This window comes from Oreochromis aureus, linkage group 7, assembly GCF_013358895.1.
Source record: "Oreochromis aureus strain Israel breed Guangdong linkage group 7, ZZ_aureus, whole genome shotgun sequence".
NCBI classification, from domain to species: Eukaryota; Metazoa; Chordata; class Actinopteri; order Cichliformes; family Cichlidae; genus Oreochromis; species Oreochromis aureus.
Genome location: NC_052948.1, coordinates 18,432,018 through 18,453,052, shown reverse-complemented (window position 1 = coordinate 18,453,052; position 21,035 = coordinate 18,432,018). Strand labels below are relative to the sequence as shown.

The following is a 21,035-nucleotide window of genomic DNA, read 5'->3' as shown; positions in this document are numbered from 1 at the left end:
GAACGTTTTTGGGTCACACATTCTTAATAAGGAAAAAGAAATGAGGCCATCTCACTAGTTTAATTAACATGTGTCCTACTGAAAGAAAGAAAAACTCAGGATATCCAGTTCAACCACTGGATAAAATTATGTGCAAAAAAAAAGTTATATTTGAAGACATTCATGTTTTAAAGGGAGTTTTGGAACTCTATAAATGGCGACTATATAAATTACTGTTTAACTTTAAATGCAGAGCCATCTTTTCTATACCTAGATGTATTAGCATGAATCCTGTATAATCTTAATGTTAAATGACTGAAGCCACTTGACAGAATAACCTACAAAGCTCTAGAATAAAAAGACAATGCACAGCAAAAAGTACACAAAACACAAGTTACCTTCAAGATCCATTTATTTGAGTTGATACAGTACTACAGGGGCATCGTGTTGACCCGATTTGACAGATTAAGACATTCTAAAGGATTTCAGGAACTTTTATTGATTTGTCACTCCTCAGATACTTGACCACCTCCTTCACAATGAGATGACACCACTCTATTTTAAAGAAGCAACAATATTTCTGTGTGCAGTGCGTCGTGAACACAAAACACTAAAGTCCTAAGCAGGCCAAAGCATGAACATGAAGTACTTTGACATCAACTTTAAATGGCTTGATCAATAAATACAAGTATAAAAAAAACACATTGATAATAATTTTTCATTATCAAATTTAAAAAAAGAAGAAAAAAAATCATGAAAGATACCAAAGGCACGCAACTTACAATACCTTGGCAGTCCAGGATCATCCACAGATAAAAACAAATAAAACCAATAAAAGAAATTTTGGCAATATCCCGCAATAGTAAAAAGCTGTAACCAAAATAATGCTTAAATAACATAAAAATACTAATTTATTATTATTGTCATAACAATATCCAGTCAAGTTTTCCTATGATTAGAATTTCTGCTAACTAACAGATATGCACCAGTTATTTCCAGTTTGGCAGAGTTAATGTTTTATCATCAGATTCTTTCCATTGATTTATTTCCTCTTTTTTTTTTCCTCCTGGTGTTGTTCCAGCATATTTAGCCTCCCCTGCTTTGGTAGATGTGAAAATAAAAATTTCTTGCAGTCAGCTATTAGTAAAAATGTCAGTCTTTTGCTCTTTTTTCCAGCTAACATTTTCACCTGTGGGTATTCCAAAACAGGGGGAACTGTGTGCGAGTGCACCAATTTCACACCAGATTTGGCTGTTTTTGTTTGTTTTTTGTTGTTTTTTTTTCCTTTGGAGAGAAATTGTGACACTTCAAGGAAGGAAGTATTTTTTTCTGCCATAACATAAAGCAATAAAACATTTCTTATATTTTGGAAAATCAAAAACAGAAGCATAATAAAACAAAATACTAACATAGTATAATTTTCTCACTGTAAATCCAGTTGACAATATAATGCAATACAAAAGGCAATAAAATGCAATATAATACGCAGTGGGTCTTTCATTTGAGTCAGAACCCAGGACCTTTTCTTCGCACATGCGACCACTGAAAACATTCAACACTTGATCTTTTTCCCTTGGGGTCCTCTACGACATGCTTTTCCACTCACATCATTTAACATATCGGATGATGTCAGTCATCGTTCTCCAATTTTTTACATTACTTTTGCTGCTGTTGAAAAGTGTATCGCAATTTCTAAGGCCATACAGAAGACTGGGATCACACAATGACCCTCAAGACAAGCTATATCAACAGCCTCCAGCATCTCTGTTAGGGAATAACAGAAGAAAAATAAAGCAAGGTCAAGCCAATGTGGGGATGATTTCATACACCGTGGGGGGGTTGGGGAGATTCCTAAGAAAAATGCAAGGACTCTGACAAGCCCCTGACTCACCCATTCCCCTGAATCATTGTCAGTTTCATTACTTCTTTGGCATAAAACAAAAACTTTTCCGCTGCTCCTTCTACTCACTTTCTTTACTTTCACTAGTCTACGTTGCAAATCCTTCAAAAACTAAAACGACTCTAACACCTCAACCTTTTCTGGGTTTTACAGGAAAGACTGCTCTAATCTCACCACTGCTCCATGCATCACTCTTTCTCACACCTTTCTTCTCCCTCTAGCTATAAGTCTCTACGCACCGCCTCTCTCTCACGCTCAAATGAAAACAATAGCTGGCTAATTGTGCTTGGTTGACATAATGAACTAGTATACACAGCTGGAGGGGCTGAGCACTGACCGCAGATCCCACCTGTGCTGACTCGGGCTGGGGCCAGTACAGATCTCTAGCACCAGCACGTCTCCTGCCTTCCTCTGAGGAATTTGCTGCGTCATCAGCGAGCTAAAACAAACCACCTTACTTAGCTCTTTTGAAGAGCTTGGGGTAAAATATTAACCAGCCCAGCAATGGAAAGCACCTAATCTTCTTTAGTAAAAAAAAAAAAAGAAAAGATAAATAAAGAAAAGAAAGAAAGAAAAAGCACCTCTTACTTTTTTCAGGTAGGCCCAAAAAATGTGAAAGAACCAGGGCTATAGCCAGACACATTCCAGGACTGTGAGATGTTGTCTGTGCTATCTCCCTTCACTAGATGTCCCACTAGGTGAGCCCCTCCAGACCTCCTGTCCTGCCAACAAAAGTATGTTCAACCAGGCCTAAACTGCCGACAAACCAAACTACAAACTTTAACACTGACAAAGACCACGGAGGAAGGTTTTTGGTTTTTCTTGGCCTGTAGATGCTGGTATATCTGTGTGTAATTTCACCTGTGTAGAAGGAATGAGGTTTGGTGGGGGGGTGACCTTTGAACCCCATAGTAAGTAGTTAGTCAGCTGTGCTATGAAGGCCCTGGGTCTCTCCACATTCACAAACAACATGATACAAAAAAGCACAACTGGTGACAGGTTGGCCTGGCTTTTCCCTCCACATTAAGGAAATGACATACATAATTTGTATTATGAATCAAAAAAAGGCACTTCCTACATATTCCCTAGTATCATAAACATATATAGGACATATGCTTTTATGAAGGTATACTTGCCTGCGTGTTGTACATACACAGACACAGTTATATATTGGGGTATATAGATGTTTCTCGTCACCGAGTAACATAATTATATATGTCAGTTCCGCAAACACAGTTGGAGACAAGGAGCTTTGGACTCTTCCAGTAATAGCCAGCGCCCACCAGTTTTGCACTTAAAACTAAAGCTACAAAATATTAATAAATAATCAGCAATGCTATTTTTTTTTTTTTTTTGGTACAAGACCCTGGTTTGTTTCATTTCTTTCTTTCTTTTTTTAAAGGAAGTAAAGATCACAAAAGCATATGCTCCGTTTTGAGTTCTAAGGTGCTGTTGTAAACTCATACATGGAAATGGGTGATGTCTAAGCAGAGCCAACCAGTTTCTGATCGCTGCATTTGTGATTCTAACTTGCCTTCTTGCTGAATATGTAAACATGTTGAACACAGCAAAGTCTATGGGCGGGCCAAGAGAGCAGACTGGGTGGTATTCTCTCATGCCAGCTCTGTCTCTCTCCTGCACAGAAAACCTTAACTAAATGTTTTCTAGCCAGAGAAGTGTGCCTGTGTGTGTGCGAGTGCGTGTGTGCGAGTGTAGCGACGCATCTTTTCCATCGAGATTTCAACCCCATTTGAAAAAGCCACAAGCTACGAAAGGCCTATCCCAGTAACGCACTGGTCGTTAGTGTCACGCATACACATCTGTACACACACGCACACACAAACACACACTCGTGTTAAAATCCCTCTTCTTCTCTGTCTTCCACCCATCTATTAGTTGAGGTTGCTGCTGATGTCCAGGGCTTGCTGGTACACCTGAGTCATGTCCTCCAGGTCCCCCAACAAGGAGAAGCTGCCATTGTCCCCTGGGGAGCCTTTCGTTTTGGGGCCGCGGCTGAATTTGTGTCCCTGGATTGGCGGGGCTGCCTGGAAGCCTTTAAAGTTGGCGAGCTGCAGCAGGTTTTCAGCCGAGACACACGCCCTGATGTTTGGGCGGAGGTGGGGTGTGGAAGGATGCCACTCGGCCCCGCTGAGGGAGCTAGGTGACAGGGACAGGACGGAGCTGTCCTCCCCCACTATGCTGGAGGGACGACTCTGACTGCGGGACAAACCAGAGTCGGTCGATGGAGGAGGCTCACCGAGGACTCTGGCCACCGTTGCTGATGAGGGAGGCCCGCTGTAGGTGGAGTACTTGCCATTTCGCTTCAAGATACCCTTTCTCCCCATGGCTCTCTTGGGTGGGGAGGTGGCTAGCAGAGACATGCTGGCGCCCCCTAAAAGCTCGGAGGACTCACTGCGCTCTGGGGAAGAGTAGTACCCTGATTCCCGTTGTTGGTTGTTCTTCAAGATGCCTTTTTTGGGCAGAGACGGCACCATCTTGGCTGGGGAGACTCCTCCCAGAGTCGGCTCCTCTTCCTCTCGGTCTGGGCTGGACGCCTCCTCTCCACCTTCAGCTTGCTGAGGCAGCGCTACCTGACCCAGCTCCACCTCTTCAGGACTTACAGATTGGTGCTCTTCGGTAACCCTGGTCTTCAGGATGCCCTTGGGTCTCTTTAGACCTGGCTTGTCCTCGCCTCCACTGTGCATCTGTCCTGCCTCAACATTCTCCTTCTTGGACTTCTTGGGCCTCTGGCGCAGCAGCTGGGGCATGGCCGCAGCTTTGGCTCCAGAACCACGTGGCTCAGTGCGGTTCTGCCAGTCGATGAAACGGGCCAGCATGGGCGAGCCTCCGTGGTCGCGTTGGGTCTCGCAGTCACACACGCTGTTCTTCCAGCCCCAGTTCACCCACCAGTGATTGGCAATGTCCTCCACTGTAGCTCGACGCTCAGGATTCACCATCAGCATCCAGCGGATCAGTCCACGGGCATCTGGGAGTAAACAGAGATCTGTTGAGTGCTTCATGCTGCACATTATTTGACATACAAATACTAAAATCATATGCTATTGCTTTTTCATTTCAAATACTGTTACACCTATACCAAAAACATGAATCACTAAGTATTTTTCAAGAGTATTTTTTTCCACTCTTTTTAGCATAGAAAGTTATATTTTGCTTCCATTGTAGTTTATGCAGCACAGACTGATTCAAAAATCATGTTACCAGCAAATCAATAAGAAGTATAATGTCTTGTTGCTCAGCTGAGATGTGTTTCCTTATGCTGTCTGGATAAAAGCGTCCCTGTTTTTCATGTGTAATGCAATTTGCATCCACTACATGTGAACATCCAGAGCTCTCTGATCCATGCTTCCCTGAACAGCGTACGAACAAACATCTTAAAGACTTTCATATTCTTCTGGAATTTATGAGAAAAAGAGTCCTCATGGTTTCTATCTGCAGCACAGCTGAATTAGATTTGCCAATTACAGTTTATGCTATTGTTTTACACAGAGCACTGAAATCAGGTGTGTTTCCTAACATGACCCAAACCAAAAGGAATGCAAGCTGAGCCAAAAGTTCCAGCAGTACCTGAGGACTGAGTGGGCTCTTTGTACTCGCCGTTGCTAATCTGGCGAATGAGGTTCTTGTGGTCTCCCCCATCAAACGGCATGGTTCCATAGACCAGGGTATACAGCAGCACCCCGAGGGCCCAGCTGTCCACCTGGAGGAAACAGTGATTAGTGATTCATGGCATTAAAAAAAATGGATGCTGTGAAATGAGCTGAGTACGCTGGGCTTTGAGTTACTCTACACACCAATAAGCAACATGATATGACGTTGGTTCTCCAGCAGGCCTCTCAAAGACATAATGACAACGGCGGGTATTTTGGTGAGCCATGACTTGTTTGTGCACAGATACATTACACTCTCTCACAACGTAATGTGGCTTTCAAAAATGTTACATAACACATTGTGTTTTGAGGAGGTGCAGAGTGGTGGGAGCGGAAGAGTGTAATGAGACCAGCAGAGATAGCAACTGTGATATGCTGAGCTCCTGACAGTCGCTAAAGACATGCGGTTGACATGTCTGTGTGTGTGTGTGTGTGTGTGTGTGTGTGACTGAGAGAGAGAGAAACAAAGAGCATGACACAGAATAAGTGTACGGACTGTAGTTGGGGGGCGGATACAGGGGGCTGTGTTTTTAATGAGGGCAGCTAAAGTTTTGAGACGTAATCAATGAAGAGGAAAATAGAGAGGACCTGTAAAGAAGTTGGTGTACTTCCTTTAAGGCTCTGGACCAGCATCGAGAATGTTTCACTCTTGTGTCATCGTTGGTCCATTCCCGAGTATGCGACAGGCCACTCACTATTGTTGTGCTCTATTTTTGTTGCCTTTGCTCGCTGTAATTTGTGGCCTCATCCCAGCTGTGGTTCTATAATTTCGTTTTTAGCACTCTCGAGTAAATTACAGTGAATCGCACTAAATTGAACGGTTTGACTACGAAATCTAAAAATGCAACATCCCCCCTCCCCCCTTGTTGCTTTGTTTTATCCATCTGATGTAATTGTAGTGACAACGCCCTTCGGAGTGACTCTGGACTTGCAGAATGAGTGGCTTTGGGGAGACATTTTCACTGTTTCTTTCACCAAAAGTATTTGTTTAGACAGCGCTTGCGCTTTGAGGCTGGGGAGCTCATTCCAATCCAGTTAATCTGAAGACAGAGTGAGAAAAACGATCCCCTGGTTCCTCACTTCAAAGACCCCTGAATATTGTAGGAAAGGGAGGACAGGGGAGGGATGCTGACCCACAAGAGAGAGACCTCCCTTGGACTATGGACTAATCCCATCAAAGGGCCTGAGAAGAAAGTCTACCCACCAGTTTGTATATAGACTACATGATGATTGTAATCACTAGTGGTTCATCCCAAAATGAATTTTCAGGGAGGGCAATAAATTATTAAATTTCTATTTCCACTGAGACTCACCTCCGGGCCACGGTATGGTCTCCCATTGACGATCTCCGGTGAAGCATACAAGGGGCTACCGCAGAAGGTTTGCAGCAGCTTGTCTTTATGGTAGAGGTTGGACAGCCCAAAATCAGCAATCTGTGAACACAAGGCCAAGTTAGAATTTCAGGTCATATTATTTCTTTTCCCTCACGCAAAGATCATTTGAGACAAGGCTTGGGCTGCCAACACATCCCAGACCATCACAAGAGGTAAGGTTACCTTAATATTACAGTTTTCATCCAGTAGCACATTTTCCAGTTTCAGATCCCTGTGCACTACTCCATTCTGAAAGTCAGTGAGAAAAAAGAAAAAGATCGATGCATGCATCAGCTCATTTTTCATTAAAGAGGGATCCAAGCAATAAACAGTCCATTGTATTTGTATGTATGTGTGATTTACTCTGACAAAGATAGCTAGAGGAAATCAAGACAGCCTGTTGGCTTAGTACTGTATAATTGGTCCTGTCCCCTCGAAGATCTTCAGGCTGACATCTGCTGGGACTTTCTTTTAAATCAGCTCAAATGTGTGACATAAACATGAGCCTGTAATTATCTCCCAGTATGAATTATGTTCTCAGAGCATCATGGGATAAAACAGCGACTATGCTGTTAATGCACGGGTTGGGAAAAAAAATGCAGGAATTAACATGTGGTACGCAGACAGACAGAACCCAGCTCAGATGCGGAGGAGTGACTTCATCCGTCACCCCCCGCCTGTTTGCGCAGCTCAGCGTTGCATCTCCTGTTGGTGACTGTCTAACACGGTGCTCATTTTCACATGACTCTGATTGGTGAACACAAGGAAGAAGTGGTTGGTTGCTTGTTGTGCCTGTGACTCACACCACCCCACCCAGCAAGGGGTTGCGCTTGGTGGTAATGACTCATCATTCATGGCTGTCTGGGACCAATCTGTGAACCAATCGTCTATCATCTGATAACTTAGCCTCTGGGGGCAAAGGCTGGCGTTTTGGGGAAGATATACAGGTAATGGACAATTGACATTCAGGCCAGGACGTCCTGTTTAGTGCCGTGGCCATAACTTACAGTCTGATAATGAAAGCAAATTTTTTTTTTTTTTTTAAGAAAAGGGGAGTATTTATAGAGATTAGTCTGGGAGTCCCCTAGCTGAAGACTATGACATCATCCCTATCTACAGCTGGGAAAAGTGTGACAAGTGGAGAGCCAATGGGATCTTGGGGTTTTAAGCAGAGTAAGTGAGGTGTGGATGTGGGTGTGAACCAAACTTAATCTCTGGAGAATGACTCTGGGGGTAGCTCAGGACATCAGTCCTTGTGTGTGCGGCAAGATTTGAGCACAGATTTAAAGACAGGGCCTGTTTGTTGCCCTGCTCTGTAATGGGAGCGTAAGCCTGAATTAAACTGGCCTGCATTCTATCTTCACTCAGAAACAGATGACTCTCTAACACCAGTGCGCCAAGAACAGCACACCGTGCGGGGCTGGCAGATTAACTAGCTATACGTCTGAATGTGTGAGGGGAATGGTGAAGGATAAATTACGGACTGAAAACAAAGTCTTGATGTGTGTAAGAGACAGAGCATAGCGTGCACAAACTGAAGGCACGGATGAGTTTTCTCACCTTGTGACAGTGGTGCACGGCGGAGACTATCTGTCTGAAGAAGCGTCGCGTCTCCCGCTCGCTCAGGCGCCGACGCTCGCTAATGTAGTCATACAGCTCGCCCTTGCTGGCATACTCCATCACAATCACGATCTTGTCCTTGTTCTCAAACACTGAGAAATGATAAGAAAATAGCAACACATTATTACCGACTTTCCGAAAACATAGAGGTATGGGAGGACAGCTTCTTAAGTCTGCCCAGGTTCATTTTGCCTTCTTAATAAAAATATTAATGCGCATTATTAAGTAAAAAAGCAGGAAAAAAAGTTTACTCCGCCCTTTGTTTTTTTTGGAGGGAATTGGGAATCCAAATTCCAAAGCAGCACATTACATATCTACATTTCTCCCAGGGTTACATCACCCAGACCCCACCTCATGTGCCTGGCTCCTTCACAACACTACAGCAAGGAGGGGCTGTTAACTCAATCAGGCCTTGCTCAGAGAGCAGAGCAAGTGGAGAGCAGTGAAAAGAGACCACAAAAAAAAAGAAAAGGGCACGAACCAGATTGAGGAGAAAGAGTTACCTTCACAGGCACAGGTGGAGGTTCTACAGCTTTCAGCTTCGCATCATGTTGCCACTTTTCACAACTCAGTCCGATATTTCTAACAACCACACGCAGGCCTCATGAGTACGTATTCTAAGTACTGCTTTATTCATTAGTGATTTATGACTCAACATGGCAACAAGCATCCTCTTTTATTTTGACAAGAGCAATGTAATTAAACTGCTTCATATTTAACTCACTGAAATCAAAGCTATACTCCTATATTCTTCTATCTTCTGAACCTACTCTTACAAAGCAGGCTTTTTCTCTTTTGCACCTTGAACTTTATTACGACTGAAGCAAAATGAATAAACCCGGTGACACGTGTGCTGATTTTTAGAGGAATGCTGTTTCATTTTTATCGCCATTGAAATACAGCTCACCAGACATATCATTCTGTGTCAGTTTTTAGCCATCCGCTATATAATTTCAGTTTGGCAACATGCTTCTTGGCATGAAGAGTATGACAGCGGTTAGGGAGAGAGAAGAGAAGAAGAGAGAGGGGAAAAAAGGCTAGGAAAACACAGTCAGCCATGTTGCTACATATTGTCCGTGTTGATTTTCCCACACAGCAGGGTCACTGAGGTGGGGGCCGCCGCTTTCTGTACTCTTGAGTGAGCACCTTCACAGTCTGTCACACTACTTTCCTCAGCACCCCACCCCTCCTCTCCTGGGGTCCTTTTAAAGATATAATCCTCTACAAAAACACACAGTTGCTGAGTGATGGTAATGCTCCCTGATTGTGACTGTCTGGCAGCTCGGGAAATAACAGACGGGATGTAAGCCAAGCACTTGGGAGGGCAAAAGCAGACTCAGCTCTCTGATTGGCGGACAGAGGGGTGACCTGGTGTGACATTCACGGCGAACCTTGATGGGGTTAGGCTGGGGGAGCCAATTCTCAGCTTGCACTCCCATTTACCTTTGAGCACTTGCGGTGAGGTAATTACCTGGCTTACATAACTCGGGTTTGTTACAGCCCGCTGGGCACGCCAGCCACCACTAAAGCCTCGCTGTCACTCACTGGGCTTTGTTCACAGGTCAAGCCCTCACATCTGACTAATTAGCGCCTATTGTCCTAGTGTCTGCACTGATGATAGACTGTTGTTGAAAACTTGCACAAGGGCCAAAGAGTCACACAGAGGAGTGGAGGGATAATTCTAAAGTAAGCCATAAAGAAGCAAATTTTAATTAATCTGTAGGGGATTTTTCCCTTTGTTTATCATGTTTACTTAGGATATTTGGAAATATAACCTGATTTTTGACTAGGTTTAGCTGACAAATTTAACACCATTGCAAATATAGTCAGCGGCTCGTTAGCTTAGCTTAGCACAAAATCTGGAAGCAGCGCTGAGAAAGTGAACTCCTGCCAAGGTAACAAAATTGGCAAGATGTTGGCTTTAGCTTTGTATTTTCTGTGGGGACACAAGAAGAGTGATCATTTTTTATTTTATTGTAAGAAGGTAAATTTCTTAAGATTCCTTTCACGCTTTCAAGGTTTTGGTTTTTCTTTCCCCCCGGCTGAATCAGTTCATGCCGCCTGAGCATTTTGTAGGGTTGACTATTTCTCTTAAAAGGAGGGTACTGCATAGCTTCGCCTGAGGAGCAAAGAGCAAAAAAAAAAAAAAAAACTACTTTAAATGTCCCCACGCAGCATGCTGATGGATGCAGAATGTGAGGGAGTGGTAAAAATCAATCTTCACGCACACATCTGGTTCAGCTTTGCTTCACACAAGGCAGTTAGCAGGGGCTGTTGAAGAGGGTGTTGCCGGATACACAAATCTTTAGGCCTCCTATACATCTCTAAAGCAAGGCTGGGCGGAGGCCAGGCCACAACAGTAAACGCTGGGTTTGAGGAGAAACACCAAAGAGCGAGAGCAATGAGTCTGGTTGGGTTTGTTGGTAGAATTGACTGCTTTTAAAGGAAGGCAGCACACATAGAAACACCATGCAGGCTTGCCTGAGTTTATAAAGCTGGTTGTTCTTTAATCATTCTCTTGCAAAACACATAAAATTCAGCTGTAATTCAGCCCTCTGACCGACTACTGGCACGTTCCCATGACAAATAGTTATGTTTGTTGCATATACACATTGCTGATAATGACCTAAGGACTTTGAAACTGAACAAAGGACAGTGGCTAAGCCAGTTAGGGAAGTACCACACAACCTGCAGCCGTTATGCCAGGGCAGCTAACCTGAAAATGGCATTGAAACTGTTGCTATGTTGACACAGGCATAAAAATAGTCACGAGTCACAAATCACATGACAAAAACCCCCCAAACAAACAAAAAATCACAGCGCAGTGCGTTGTGAATGTAGGAGACAGAAAGCAGGCCCATACTATATATTATCAGATGATTAACTGCAAGGACTATGTTGAGAATATCAATGGGAACTGTTCAACCTTTAGAGTCGCCATTAATTCTAATCTAATGTTGTCTTCCGGTGATGTAAAGGTCATTCATGAGGACTCATCAAAAAAAGGAGGCCCAAAACAATAAATATGTTGTCAATGTCTGACTTGAAGTCTTTGATATTTAGAGAGCTGCTTCCTGGGGTAGACATATGTTGATATTGCTCCAAGGGAAGGCTTATGGTTTTTCCTCCCGCTGCATAGCACTGGATTGGAGTCAGACGGGGAGCAAGCCCGGGTGACTGAGGCCAATCCAGAGTCTCCTGAGCTACACACACAAAGGTTCATACACTGAGATAAATATACTGGGATTTATACAGACACATATGTGCAGACACACACACATGCACGAGTATAGTCTGGTTCCCAGCTGCTGTTGTCTCTAAGTATCAGCAGATGTCTGGCCCTGAGATCAAGACCAGAGAAGACAAGGGGATGTGACCTCTTAGATGTGGGAGAGGCAATCCCTTAGAATATCACCCCTCTTATAAACACAAACTTTCACAAATGTGAATGCAATACACACACACACACACACACACACACACACACACACACACACACACACACACACACACACACACACACACACACACACACAAAGAGAGAAATCCAGATGCAAATTGTCAAAGTCATCCAGACTTTTACTAGACCAGGCAGCCAGACGGAGAAGATTAATAACATCCTAGAGCTGTAGACCAGGACTTATTATGACATCTGCATGTCATAACATGACAGTCCTACAGCTCGGCCACAAGTGCTAAATGAGCTGATGAAGGAAAGAATTCTGGACATGTGTGATTTTGTTTGCATGTTCAAATGAAATAAGTGTCCACGATTTGTCGTAGGTAGACATTCAGAGACCCTCACCTTCATATATAGAGATGATGTGGGGGTGGCGGAGGGACGACATGATCTCAATCTCTCGGCGAATGTGTACCATGTCCTGCTCATCCTTAATCTTCTCCTTCCGAATGGACTTGATAGCCACCTGGAAAGAGAGGACAAACACATTTCAATCATGTGACTTCAGCAGCAAAGAAAAAATAAGCAAAACACAAACAAACAAGCAAGCAAAAAAATGCCTGGATATACAGTATCTTGAGTGTGTCACATTTAACAGCTTAAAGTTAAAGCCGATTTGTCTTTTTTTCCAAGAAAATTGATTTGAAAAATAGGCTGATTTAATCTGGAAAGAGACGTGACTGCAGAAAGTCACTGAAATGAGATTAAGGTGCAACAGATTTATCTGTCACATGCGGTTTGTTATCAGTGAACTTTAAATTGTACAGCTCATCCACGGTACATGGTGCGCATCATGTGATGTCAGTCTGCATACAATGCTTGATTTCATTATCAAAGAAAAACAAACCTCCTCTGTCCACCTACAGAGACTTTTAATAACCTTTGACCTTACGAAGCCTTGCTGGGGTCAAAATATTACAAACTAAATCACAAGTACCAACATTGTGGCCTGTTTTGATATTCAATCATCATGATTACAGAAGCATCACAGGACAGATTCACACAGTGCAACATGGCAGTTTCCATAGTAAAGACTTGTCTGGGAGCAGCTGTTGTTAACTAATCATCTGTGTCCAAAATCACTCCCCTGACTCAGTCATTCCCTCATCAGTATATAATGGTCACTCAATAGTTCACTCAATACGGCGCGCTATCTTGGAAACAGGGAGCGTTTTCGGAGCCAGTCTGGGACTCTGCAGCCATACTAGCACATAGTAGCGCTTTGTGTGAAATGCTAAAGTCTTCATGCTAATAAAACTATGCTGATATAATTATAAGGTTTAATTTAAGCAGTCATGGTCACTATTCTGCTTTGCTTTGTTAGCAAGCTAACATCTGTGCATTAGCACAACACACAGTGCAGCTTAGGCTGATGGAAATGCCATTAGGTTTGCAGGAATTTGGCAATAAGGTAATGGTTAGGCAAATAGCCTCTAAAGTACTGCAGTTCATCCAAATTGGTGCATGGATGTCTGCACTAACTGCCACTCCAACAGCTGTGGAGAAATTTCTTTCAAAATCCCAACGACGTACAGCAGGCACGGGGGTAGAAAAGCATATAGAGTCGGCGCCATGTATCCCTAAAACGCAGTGAGAAAGGTGTTAAGTGTTCACCGATTTTAAGAGGAGGAAAGAGAGAGCTGAAGGTTAGAGTGATCCTCCATCAATCGGTCAGTATTAACTTACAAAGCAAATTTCCTCCTTTGTCAAAAGTCCCCGAGAAGACTCTAACCACTACCACCGCCTTGTATGTTTAGTTATTCTGATTAAACACAGCTAATGGCCCGTATTCGAAAAAGCCTGAAAAGATGGCCTGCTGAGAGTTTTATGGAGGTATCAGGAGAACGAGCAGGGGCTGAGGAAGTGATTCACTCCTTGCCGTGCCAAATGGGCCCGTTAAAAGGAGCTCAACAGTCAACAATGACACTTGATTTGATGATTCTTCACTGTCATGGCAAAGCCAATTCAGTTAAGAGTCAGCCGCAACAGGATGCATTCAAACCACTAACCTATGTACTCCATAAATGAGAGGTTAGTATCCTTCTCCAAATAAACCAGTGGAGAGCCCACGGTCTAGCACATCACTCTTGTAGCCTAAACAATCTGGATTGAGCCCTGAGTTGTTCTTTGATCAGGCCTGTAAAGAATCTTTTCACTCTGAATTATGTTAGTTTAAACTTTTGTCCTCCTGACTAAACTGCAGTATTCTGTGGAGCCCAGCTTTATTCCATTCAGCGAAAAACCACAGGCAGTAGCGAGTGCCAAGCTAATTACCGTGTACATCAATAAAAATAACCCCAAACCGGAATAGCTGCCTTCCAGAGCATGCCTTGATTACATAGAATTTAAAGAAATGATACCATAATAAACAAGCCAGGGTCCAGGGGGTTCACACGCTGTGTTCATAATTGGGAAAAGTTGTTTGTGTCTTAACACTGATGTTTTCCTTTACCTCATCAAAATCATCAGGATTTTATCACTGATCCCCAAAACGTGACTAACACTTGACTTCGCAAAGCTGAATGCAGCTTGCCTTTTTCAGTTGTTGTGGGATGGATGGATGGATGGATGGATGGATGGATGCAAGAAATACCTGATTTTTTTTTAAATTAAGGAATGAACTAAGAAATTACCTACAAAAGTTACACACAAAGACAAGTAAAATGTGTAGAGAAGTTAATTCTATACTGCATGATAAATCAGTGAACGAGACAGTTCCCCAATATTGGGCTAGAAAGCCAGGTATCTCTTGTGTATCTCCTCATGTTGCCTTGCCCTGACCTTGATGCGGATCATTAAACAGGACCGCAGATCAGCTACTTGCCAGCTGGCGGAGCTGGCTGACGCAGCTACGCTTGTTCTTAAGTGGAGCCCCCTATTACTGTCACTCACAGTAAACGGGCGCTGCACTGCTGCCCACGTCGGTCCCTGCCAGGTATGGGGCGGCCTCGTCTGCCCCTCCCGCTGTCCAGACTTTGTTCTCAAAAGAGCTCGTTTGAAGTGAAAGTCCATGTTTCGCTTCAGCGGAGCCTGACATCGTTCTGGGCTTTCTCAGGCCATTAAAATAGATGAAGTATTCATCACAAACTCACTCGTCCCTGCATTGTCTAAAGATCATGATCATCTGTCGTATTGACTGTGCATCTGAGTCAGATTTTGGGGGAGGCAGAGAGAGGGAGAGTGAGTGGGAGAAAGAGGCCCGTCACTTTTCTAGAGAAGTGTATTCTCAAACACAGCCAGGAATCATAATGCCTCATCAGCTGTACCACATAGAGTATAACAGAGGAATGCCAATGTTTTTCCCTCTTGCGTACCTCCCCATTGAGTCCATTATTGGGGAATGATGTAATCTGGTGCTTTAAGCACATATTAATATGACTCTTTACCCCTTTTAACTGAGGCGGTTTCTCTCTTGTTATGGTGGTGAGCTTCCCTGTATCTCTGTGCTAACTCCCCAACCCCTGTCTGTGATGGATCCTCCATACAGGATATTAACATTACCTTCTAACTCTCATTTCCTGCTGTGGATGGCCTTTCATGTGTCAGTGTCCATTATAGGCCTGACTGTCACCATAACCTTTTCACTATAGTCCTCTCTAGATGGCATATAATAATTAATGCAGCTATTTGAAACATAGCCACAGGTCTCCTTTTACCTCTCACACACATGCACAGAAACATGGGATGTGCACATCCCACAAAGCCACACTATGTTCTCTGTGATCTGCTGCACTTCACTTAATGTTAGGTGTTTGCGTTTTTTACTGAGCGTGCAAACTGTACAAGTGGGCTTCCAGGTGAAAACAGCTCTACTTTCACTGACATGCTGAATATGCTTGCATCTAATCTGTCATTCGTTATTCCCATGTGTGTGCATGCACACACACAGAGCTTCATCAGTTTATCTCTCCACTTTGCTCTTCTCACTGGGTCTGTGGAACAAGCCAGGAAAAGGTTCAGGGGAGTTGAGATGATTAGATAACGGTATCACCACACTGGTTTACATGCCAAATGGACACAAGGGACTCCCTCTGGATCAGAGGTCAAGTAAACTCTAGCAGCGTAGTGCCATATGCATAAGCTGCGAGATGGCAAGTACTCTATGTGCACAGACTTGAGTCCCATATTAATACTTCTCTATTTTAAGTTTTAATGCTAAGCTCAGCTCAGTACTGTAAATAGTAGGAGAACTGGAGCCACTGGGCTATAGTTTTTTGACTTACACATACGTATATTGGGTTTATTTATATATTTAGTGACTGGCAAGTAGTGCTTTATGGCTTAGTAACAAAAATATAATAAACTTGCCAACTATGTAACAAACATTGTCAATTATTTAACAAAAGACTTCCAAGATATCCAAAGCCAACAATCATGCAATACACTTTGACCTGTCCAGTTAGTACAGTTGCACAGTTTTATGATGCTAGTGAAATTACATTAATTCATATTACACTTGCTACCATGGCAATAATGCCGAAAAACAAACGGATGAAAGGAGAAGCTGGCAAGTGGGACAGGTCAAACAGGAATGTCGTACCAGAAGGTTTGCTGCCCCCCTTCCCCTATTAAACATGCATTTGCCAGGAGCTATGAAACTGCTGGGGGACATTGTTGGCCTGTACTAAGTTTCAGTGGAAAGTTCCTCATGCCCTGCCAGAATGGGCACTGGGGTCATATTTTGCCACATGTGGAAATAGTTGGTAGAGATCTGCCGGTCTGCAAGGACATCACAGCAGATGGTGGGTTTACTGCGACAAATATACAGTTCATCACTTTAAAAAAAAGAAACGCAAAGTGGCAGACTGAGCCATGCAGGAAAAAAAAAACTTGGCACTTTAAAAATAGAAACAACGGGAAGGGAAAAACTGTACAGCACTGTGCAGAGTGATGAAACAGTACAAGCAGCCTACTACTTTACAGACTGAGACTATGTCAAATGCTGGTCATTCGCAAAAGAGTGCATTGGGGGTTGATCTGAACTTGGCAATGCATGTCTTAAAAACTTTACAAATTATGAATGAGCGTGGAAGCAGGACACTTCTGGGGAACTTTTGTGAAGCTTGTGGGGGTCACACAAGTCCCCATAAGTCTGTCAGTAGCCGGAATTGCACTCAGGCATCCGGTCGTGAGGCCCTGCATGTGTGCAGCGTAACTCCCTGGCCCAACTGGCCTTTTTGGAGCATGGTGGGGGGAATTCCCAGCGGGGGTAGGACGTGCACACGCCTCTGGGAGCAACAAACCACTTAATTTGGGACCAGTGCTCTTTGTAGTGGCTGCTAAAGGGCGTTACAGAAGTATTGTGAATTACAAGCGTCTGGGTTTACTAAAAGCATCGTGACAGATGTTTGCAGCTGCATGTGTAAGTGGCTTACCTCTCTGCCGGAGTGCCGCTCAATGGCCTTCTTGACTTTGCCATAGGTGCCTCTTCCCAGCGTCTCCAGCAGCTCGTAGCGATGCTTCAGGTTGTGCTTGTGATGGTGTTTCTTCACGCCCGAGTTTCTCCGTCCATCACCACTCGTCGGGGTCTCCTCAGGTGAGCTGCCGGCAGGTGGAGTTGAAGGTGGAGGTGCAGCGGAGGGCTCACCCCCCGCCGGTTTGCCCGCCGAGCTTTGGCCCTTCTGGGCCTCGGGACGGGTGCCCCCCCGGTGCGACGATAAATAAGCGGTTTCCATCTCACTATAGGGAAGGGTTTAAAACAGCCTTCCCACTGTTAAATATCTCACTACCTACCTACCTAAAAAATAAATCGATAATATAATACTTATAGGCCTAATAATAGTAATAATAAATAAATAAATTACAAGGAACGACGCCAGTCATGTTATCACACGTGGAAACTGACATTTCCAGATTGTCTCAGTTGATCAATAGGCTTTGATCATAGTGGCTAGAGATCTCTCCTTCTACCTATTCATATTAATAATTGCTATATACTAAAGGATTACTACATGAGCGCGGAAGTCTAAAAGGATCGGACCTTAATAACCTGGTACATACTCTATCATTGGTTAAAAATTCATTCTAGTGCCAATATAGTTAAAAAATATAGTCTATTATTCAGATTTCGACAGCAGGCTGCATGCCGGAAGCTGAGCACACTTTCGATTCAGAGATGCTATACTGGCTATAAATATGTGCAAGCTCTCTATCCCATTAAAATAAAATAAAAATAAAAAAAAAACAGCCTAAATAAATTGCTACGATCCCCTTACTCCTCAATTTACTCGCATGATCTGGCTGTGGTTAGCTCTGGCTCGTTCACATCATCTGTCGTCCCAAACACTGCCAACATCACGAGAAAGGCGAGAAAGCTGCGACGAAACCGGCGTTTTGGATGAAGATGACCCTCATTTTGTCCACGGCCCAGGTAAAGCTCCTCATTCATCAGGACTCTGTCTATTGTGCGACTGCATGCTCCGAGCCGGGGTCGACGGTGGTGGAAGTGCGCTGGGATCGGACTCTATCTCACGCTGAGACGTTTTGGATATTGCCATGGTCGTTTCACTGCTCCCCCTCTTTTTCTTCGTGGCCTTCTTGTTTCTCCTTCCCTTTCTTTCTCTATCTCCAGCGTGAGGGGCTGTGTAGAAGGAATGCGAGAGGATCCGAGACCGGAGGCGGAGTTTAGGCAGATCTCCTCCTTCCCTGTCCTTTCTCTTCCCTTCTGTCTTTGTGCTCTCCTCATCATTCCCTCTCACATCTCTTATGATATGCCGAGTCTCACGGGCGTAGCCAGCGATCATGTGCACGGGAGGTGACACCCCCCTCCCCCCACCCTCAAAACCCTTTGTGTCTTATTGTGTCATCCCTTCTACCAGACAGATCTGTAGTTCACCTCCACATATTTTATATAGTACCACTAATAGCACTAATATATATCTATATTTGTATCTATATATCTATATATCTATAGATAGATAGATAGATAGATAGATAGATAGATAGATAGATAGATAGATAGATAGATAGATAGATTTTTATGTTCTTGAAGGAGTAGTTTGGCAATTTGGAAAACACTGTGCACTCTGTTTTGATTTACCTGCCAAGAAAATGAGATTGATGTTAGTACTGGAAGCTGTGGCCTTCGGCCAGCTTGCTTTAGCTAGCATTTAGACTAAAAACACAAAGCCAGAAGGCAACAAATGTATATGTACGACAAAAAACAAAAAACAAATGATGTGCTTTAATGGGAGTTATTTACAGAATTATTTCTTGGCTAACAGGTTGTCAGACACTGAGCAGAGGCTTAGGAAGTCACTGTGATGAGCCAAAAAAAGAAAGAAAGAAAGAAAGAAAGAAGAAAAATAGTGCATTCCTTAGTTTTATAAATTGAATGCATATGCTGGCTGGAGGAAGCCTCGTCTGCTGAAAAAATCAAGCTTAAACATCAACAATCTGTCAGATTTGTTAAGTATGACATTATTGTCAGTCTAGATAGGTGTGGTTTTGCTCAGTTTTGGTCACAAAAAAGGAGGAACATACATTTTAAAGTGTACATTGTTGCTGGAGTCGTAATAATCGTCACAACAACATATAATGCATGGGACATGGTGTTTTACACATTTACCCACTTTTCCACTGGAATTGTGTGATTACTCTTAAATGTTTTAAAAAGCCATTTCAGTCTATCTTAAATATGCAAGAAGTTGAGTGAATTTTACTGTTGGTAACACTAAATAAAAACTGATGGACAGGTAGGGACTAAAACTGCAATTAATGGTATTTAATTTTTTTCTATCTTTATGAACAACTTCACTTGCTAGAATGAAGAAAAAAATCTCATACAAATATTATTATTAATCATTGTTGATGTGGGTTTTTGGAGTGACGAACACAATGTATTTTTTTCCAACAACAACACCAGGCTTGACTATGCTGGTATTTGCTAAGATGCGCATGTATTTTAGCTTCTCATGACAGAAAGAAAAGGAAAAAATGGTTTGGGCTCATGTAATCTGTTTTTTCCTTTGGTTCTCACTTAGTTGGCATAATTTCACATGGCATTTTGTTGTCACTAAACAAAGTTTAGTAGTGTCCACTTATAACAACACATACTCTGAGATTATCTGATGTGATACTTCCCCTTGGCCTCATTTGCACTCTGTTGTGCAGCCTGTAGGACGTCTTGTGTACAAAAAACACCACCGCTGCCCTCTTGTGGTGAAAGCTGGGACCAAGAATTTAAAACGAGGAGGATTATTCTACACTAAAAAAAAAAGAAGAAGCCGACTTTAACTAATTTTATTACATATGTACTTGTGCAACAAATACAATGCCAAATGTTACATTTAATGTAATCTGGTCAAAAGAAATGCACTTGACCTATATAAAATCAGTTCATACTGCACACATTTATTTGAATTTTTTCTAAAAACCTTGATTCCTTGATTTTATATATTTCAGTTACATTTTACTCAAAACTATTCATGTTTATTGAGGGTGAAGAATCATTATTTTGAATGCATATGAAATTTAAAAAAACAACCCTGAAAAAACAAAGTTCCCATCTGAACCCCTCAGAATGGTCGATTTATTATTATTATTATTATTATTATTATTGTTATTGTTGTTGTTGTTGTTGTTGTTGTTGTTTTGTACAATAACTTTAGTGTTTTTAATTAATGTGTGGAAATCTTTACCTTCTTATTACTAAAAAGCAGAGCTAAAACGCTTAAAGTACAACTACATGAGAAAGTAGATTTAGTTTATGTTAATTATTGAATGATTTCATTTAATTCATGTTATTTTTCCAGCATTTTTAACCTGTGTCACAATCTAAGGCTAAAATCAGAATCAGAATAATCTTTAATAATCCCTAAGGAAATTATGTGGGTTACAGTTGTTCCAAGACAGTAACAGTAACAGCCTGAACTAATTAAATAATACAATACGTTAAAAAATTTACAAAATATAAGAAATAGCTCTAATATATACAAATGGCTCAATTATAAAAATCCAGAATATTACAGAGGTGAAATATATATGGTTTAGTTGCTGGTGACTTTTTTTCTTTTTTAAATATTTTGAGAAATTAC

The 21,035-nt window shown here is 42.5% G+C and overlaps 1 protein-coding gene across 1 annotated transcript; it reads right to left on the bottom strand.

Annotated features, from left to right (window-relative positions):
- Nucleotides 1-373: 373 nt before the first annotated feature.
- nuak1b (NUAK family, SNF1-like kinase, 1b) lies at nt 374-18,677 on the bottom strand. The gene is made up of 7 exons (XM_031726297.2): nt 17,376-18,677; nt 12,346-12,466; nt 8,481-8,632; nt 7,104-7,169; nt 6,861-6,980; nt 5,465-5,597; nt 374-4,865 (listed from the first exon to the last, which is right to left on the bottom strand). The coding sequence occupies exons 1-7, from the start codon at nt 17,673-17,675 to the stop codon at nt 3,772-3,774; spliced, it is 1,986 nt and encodes a 661-aa protein (XP_031582157.1). The 5' UTR covers nt 17,676-18,677; the 3' UTR covers nt 374-3,771.
- Nucleotides 18,678-21,035: the final 2,358 nt, after the last annotated feature.

Excerpts from the sequence above, each read along its gene's own strand:
- nuak1b (XM_031726297.2), bottom strand. The coding sequence starts at position 17,675 with ATGGAAACCGCTTATTTATCGTCGCACCGGGGGGGCACCCGTCCCGAG. Across the intron at positions 8,633-12,345 it reads CATCATCTCTATATATGAAG|TGTTTGAGAACAAGGACAAG; the intron begins GTGAGGGTCTCT and ends ATCATTTCTCAG. Across the intron at positions 7,170-8,480 it reads CCGTGCACCACTGTCACAAG|AATGGAGTAGTGCACAGGGA; the intron begins GTGAGAAAACTC and ends ACTGACTTTCAG.